This window comes from Theropithecus gelada, unplaced genomic scaffold (genome assembly GCF_003255815.1).
Source record: "Theropithecus gelada isolate Dixy unplaced genomic scaffold, Tgel_1.0 HiC_scaffold_157, whole genome shotgun sequence".
Lineage (NCBI taxonomy): Eukaryota > Metazoa > Chordata > Mammalia > Primates > Cercopithecidae > Theropithecus > Theropithecus gelada.
Genome location: NW_020257444.1, coordinates 8,359 through 14,104, shown reverse-complemented (window position 1 = coordinate 14,104; position 5,746 = coordinate 8,359). Strand labels below are relative to the sequence as shown.

The following is a 5,746-nucleotide window of genomic DNA, read 5'->3' as shown; positions in this document are numbered from 1 at the left end:
GCCCTCGGTCACCGTCACCAGGGTCTGGGCAGTGGGAGGCGCCCTCGGTCACCGTCACCAGGGTCTGGGCAGTGGGCGCAAGCCTTTACTCCTGCTTAGTTGGTTCCAGGCTCGGGGTAGCCTGGGTGTTGCCCTTACCATATCCCCCCTCGCCTTTGCCGCCTGACTGTCCTGATTCCACTGCTTCTGGGCAAAACCGTGTCTGCTCCCAAGGGCTGGGGTGCGGGTGGCTGGGCTCACTTTTGTGTCCCGGTGCCCGGCCCAGGGGCATCCTCTGGGCGAATGGCAGCTGTGTGATGCCGTCTCTGTCGACCGAGAGGCATGATCAAGTGTGCGTCCTTCCTAGGTCTCTGCCTGCCTTTCCTGCATTTGTCTCGGTGGACTGTGACAGTCAGCTCCCCTACATTCTGCTGCAATAACAAGCAGTCCCCAGGCCCCAGTGACCACATGAAGAGAGGCTCACCTCACCTGGTGTTCTGTGTGGGTGATCGCTGTGGCTGCATCTGCTCCTGTGCCTTCCAATTCAGGGGCCCGGGCTGAAGCAGCTGCCTGGCCAGTCTGTTTTCCCAGCAGAAAGAGCAGGACGTCCGCCGGGGCTTCTGTCAGCTTCTGCTCGGGTTGGGGCAGGAACATGAGCCCAACTGCCCTTGGTGGTGCAGGCGGGGACCCTCATCCCACACTGGCTGCTTTGCCCGGGTGGCAGTCATGCAGCGCCCCCACCATCCCCAGGAGGGCTACCCTGACACCCTGGCCTCCACACATCAGCCCCCACGACCCCCACAAAAGAGGGCTGCCCTCAACACCTCCAACCTCCCTACCAGCTCCCATGCCACCCCCAGGGCGGGCTGCCCCCCACGCCCCCAGCCTCTGCACATCATCCCCCACACCACCCCTAGGCGGGCTGTCCCCCACGCCCCCAGCCTCTGCACATCATCCCCCACACCACCCCTAGGCGGGCTGTCCCCCACGCCCCCAGCCTCTGCACATCAGTCCCCAGCCCCTCCACAGCCTGGTCCAGTCCTAGACTTGTGCCTTGAACATTAATGCCCAGAGCCGGGTTCATGACCAGGACAGGGCCGGGCGGGGCTGGTCCTGTGTTCACAAAGTCACCTCCAGAAGCTTCCTGGGACAGGTTTGGGAGAGACTTTGCGTGTCTGTCAGTACCTCATTCCGGCTCATGCTCCACGGGTGGGTAATCTGGCCTTTGTGTTTTGCAGATAGCAAAACCACCCTTTCTTAGGTGTGTGGCTTGGCAGGTTGACCCGGATATGCGCTTGTGCGCAGCTGCCCTGAGGCTTTTCTCTGCTGTTGTCCGGCGTTGGCGAGGCTGTGGGCAGGTCCTGAGTCATTCTTCTCTGCTTTCCACTTTGTGGTCTTTCCCTTCTGGGAGCCCTGGGTTTTTGGACATGTTGAGAAAATGGGGCTTACGCAGGTCCAGCCGCTGCTGCAGGGGTCCTGTGTTTAACGGGAGACTCTCAGCCCTGTCCAGGCCCCGCTGTAGCCTCAGCCCACCTGAGTGGAAGCCACACTGGTCATGGCAATGCCTGTCCACCCGTCACGTGTCACTCAGCAAACCTGTTAGGGAGATGCCTCCTGTGCCGTGTTCCTGCTGGGTGACAGCAGTGACCAGGGCGGGAGAAGCCTTGACCCCTGAAACTCACACAGCAGAAGGAACAAGCTCAGCCCATGGCCCCTCAGAGCCAGGAAGCGCCGGGGAGGAGGGCCGGGCCAGGCAGGGTCATGGGGTGTGCCTGGGAGTGCCAGGAGGGCTGGAAAGATGACCCTGAGGGGTCATTTCGGCAAAGACTTGGTGTGGGGAGCAGAAAGTCTGTAGCAGGAGCACCAAGGCCCTGAGGGGGCGTGTGCCTGCCATGTTCTAGAACCTTCCAGAGATGGTGGGCATGGAGCCAAGTGACTGAGGCATGAGCAGGCAAGGGGAGAGCCCATCTTGTGGCCACAGGGACACACGGGGCGGCTGGTCTGATGAGGTGAGAAGGCCCGGCAGGCAGCAAGGTGCCCAGCAAGCCGGCCTTGCAGCCGTGCCCGTGCCGCTGTGACGAAGGGTCCGTAGAAGGTGCGGTGGTTGCTCCGGGCATGTCATGACCCAAGGTGCTGATCTCACCAAACTAGCTCTAAAAAGTTATGAGAGGGACTGGCCGGTGGCTCATGCCTGTAATCCCAGAGCTTTGGGAGGCCGAGGCCAGCTCGGTCGGGAGACCTGAACCCTGTGGCGTTAGAGGAGTTAAAGACACACACTCAGAACGTAGAGGTGTGAAGTGGGGAATCCGGTCTCACAGCCTTCAGAGCTGACAGAGATTTACCCACATATTTATTAACAGCAAACCAGTCCTTAGCATTGTTTCTATGGATATTAAATTCATTAAAAGTATCCCTTAGGGGAAACGAAGGGATGGGCCGAATTAATTGCAGCAGGAACACGCCCTTAAGACACAGATCGCTCAGGCTTTTGTTTGTGGCTTAAGAATGCCTTCAAGTGGTTTTCCACCCTGGGCGGGCCAGGTGTTCTTGCCCTCATTCCTGTAAACCCACAACCTTCCAGCTTAGGCCTTATGGCCTTTATGGACGTGTTACATTGCTGCAGAGATTTTGTTTATGGCCAGTTTTTGGGGGGCTTGCTCCCACAGAGGCAGGAGGATCGCTTGAGCCCAGGAGTTTGAGACCAGCCTGGGCAACATGGTGAGACTTCAAAACAATAAAAAATTGGTGGTGGGGAAATGGGGGAATTTTGGACACTGGCTAGATTCCCAGTGGTGGTGAGGAGTTGTTATTTTTTTAAGTGTGAGTGTGGCATTGTGGTTATGTCAAAAAAACAGAGTCTTTTTTCTTTTTTTGAGACAGAGTCTCACTCTCACCCAGGCTGGAGTGCAGTGACACAGTTGCAGCTCACTGCAGCCTCGACCTCCTGGGCTCAAGCGATCCTCCCTCCTGAGTAGCTGATTCTACAGGTGCCCACCACCAAACCAGCTGATTTTTATTTATTTGCTTTTTATTTTTATTTATTTTTTTTAAGACAGAGTCTCGCTCTGTCGCTCAGGCTAGAGTGCAGTGGCGCAATCTCAGCTCACTGCAAGCTCCGCCTCCCAGGTTCATGACATTCTCCCGCCAAAGCCTCTGGAGTAGCTGGGACCACAGACGCCCGCCACCACAGCTGGCTAATTTTTTGTAATTTTAGTAGAGATGGGGTTTCACCGTGTTAACCAGGATGGTCTCGATATCCTGACCTCGTGATCTGCCCGCCTCGGCCTCCCAAAGTGCTGGGATTACAGGCGTGAGCCACCAGGCCTGGCCGATTTTTATTGTTTTTAAGAGACGGGGTCAGGCCGGGCGCGGTGGCTCAAACCTGTAATCCCAGCACTTTGGGAGGCCGAGGCGGGTGGATCACGAGGTCAGGAGATCGAGACTATCCTGGCTAACGTGGTGAAACCCCGTCTCTACTAAAAATACAAAAAACTAGCCGGGCGTGGTGGCGGGCGCCTGTAGTCTCAGCTACTTGGGAGGCTGAGGCGGGAGAATGGCGTGAACCCGGGAGGCGGAGCTTGCAGTGAGCCGAGATCACGCCACTGCACTCCAGCCTGGGAGACACAGCGAGACTCCGTCTCAAAAGAAGTAAATAAATAAATAAAGAGACGGGGTCTCCCTATGTGGCTCAGGCTGGTCTCAAACTCCTGGGCTCAAGTCATCCTCCTGCCTCAGCCTCCCAAAGCTCTGGGATTACAGGTGTGAGCCACTGCGCCCAGCCAAGTCTTTCTCTTAAAATTTCCTGAAATGTTGGGGTCTCTGGAGGGGCAGGTGCTGGGCTTGAGCCCTGGGTGGGACCCTGCAGGGGAGAGGTGGTCCTGCAGCCCAGGGAGGATGGCTCTGTCTTCTTGTGGTGCAGATCTCCACAATGAAAGCTGGAGCAAGTGAAAGCCCAGCAAACCACAGGCCAGTTGATCTGAGCCCCAGGATTTGGCCCCAGGTTCCGCTTCAGCCGCCAGCACCGTCTGTTCCTCTTCAGAATCCTTCCTCTCTCTTGGCCTGACCACCGTGTCCCTCCTCCCCCATGACCCGCCCACTATGTCCTTCCCTCCCCCACGATCCGCCCACCATGTCCTTCCCTCCCCCACGATCCGCCCACCATGTCCTTCCCTCCCCATGGCCCGCCCGCCATGTCCCTCCCTCCTGCCCCGACATGCCCCTTGAGCTGCCTGGGCCCTGCTGTCTTCCCGTCTGCCTGGGTGGCTCTTTGTGCCCCCTTTCCTACCCTGCCCTTCTGTGGTTCAGGGAGTGTCCAGGGCCCATCCTTGTCCCCAAGGCCTTCCCTGGCCCTTGCCACTCTGTGCCGTGACATGACCTGAGGCTGCAGGGTGTGCGCCTCCCCCTTCTATCATCACTGCCCACCTCCTATGAGGTGTCCCGGCCGCCTGATTGCCGGAGTCCCAGGGTACTCGGTGCTGTCGTGGAGCCTGGAACATTCACTGTCCCGGATCGATTCCGGGGTCGGAGCCACACCTGGTCTGGGGCATTCGCCATCCAGGGTCAGCGCCACACCTGGTCTGGGGCATTCACCATCCGGAGTCGGAGCCACACCTGGTCTGGGGCATTTGCTGTCTGGGATCAGAGCCACACCTGGTCTGGGGCATTCGCCGTCCAGGGTTGGAGCCACACCTGGTCTGGGGCATTCACTGTCCTGAGTCGATTCCAGGGTCGGAGCCACACCTGGTGAAGATACAGAACTTGCCACTGCCCTAACCCCATGTGGTGTGCCCCCCGTCCCCGGGTGCTGTTCCCATAGCCAGTCCTTGTCTCGTCTTGTCTCATCCTCTAGATGCTGTGGGCCCTGAGGGAAAGGATCGCAGAGGCGCTGAGCCGAGACGGCTACGTGTACAAGTACGACCTCTCCCTCCCCGTGGAGCGACTCTACGACATCGTGACTGACGTGCGCGCCCGCCTTGGCCCACATGCCAAGCACGTGGTGGGCTACGGCCACCTGGGTGAGCGGTGCCCCAGGGCCACGGTCCTACGTGTGCTGGGTGGTGGGCGCCATGGTCACCGTCGCCCCGCCAGGCTGCAAGGCAGGGCAGATTGACCATGGTCTCTGGCTTAGCATATCTCCGGTAGACACTGGCAGGACCACAGTGTCTAACAGGGAAGGGAAAATCCTAATCATTGTCACACTCATTTTGAGTATTTTGGAAAAGACTGCCATTGTGCACTTTTGATGACAGAGCACGTGGCTGAGCTTGCCAGAACATTCTGGGATCTTCACTGGGATGCACGGTTGGAGGGCGTCAGCCTTAACCTGAGTCCAGGACGCGGGTCTCAGGGCTGCTCTCACAGGGCCCGGCCCCGAGGCCTTTGCTGTGCTTGATTTGCAGCCCCCAGCTGCTGCCACCCCTTCAGATGGGAGGATTTCAAAACCACGTTCAGATGATCTTCTTTTTTTGCAGAAAAATCATGCTTTAACATGCAAACTGTTAATTCATAGGAAGAAAATGTTTCAATCTTATCAGTTCTTTTATGTTTTTGAGATAGAGTTTCGCTCTTGTCACCCTGACTGGAGTGCAGTGGTGCAATCTTGGCTCACTGCAACTTCCACCTCCCGGGTTCAAGCAGTTCTCCTGCCCCAGCCTCCCAAGTAGCTGGGACTACAGGGGTCCACCACCAGGCCTGGCTAATTGTTGTATTTTTAGTAGAAACAGGGTTTTGCCATATTGGCCAGGCTGGTCTCAAACTCCTGACCTCC

General features: G+C 57.9%; 1 protein-coding gene across 1 annotated transcript; it reads left to right on the top strand.

Annotated features, from left to right (window-relative positions):
- Window positions 1-3,876: 3,876 nt before the first annotated feature.
- On the top strand, window positions 3,877-4,994 carry LOC112616983 (D-2-hydroxyglutarate dehydrogenase, mitochondrial-like; the record flags this gene model as incomplete). The annotated part of the gene is made up of 2 exons (XM_025373717.1): window positions 3,877-4,499; window positions 4,829-4,994. Coding segments are annotated over exons 1-2 (259 nt in total), but the record flags the coding sequence as incomplete, so codon positions are not given.
- Window positions 4,995-5,746: the final 752 nt, after the last annotated feature.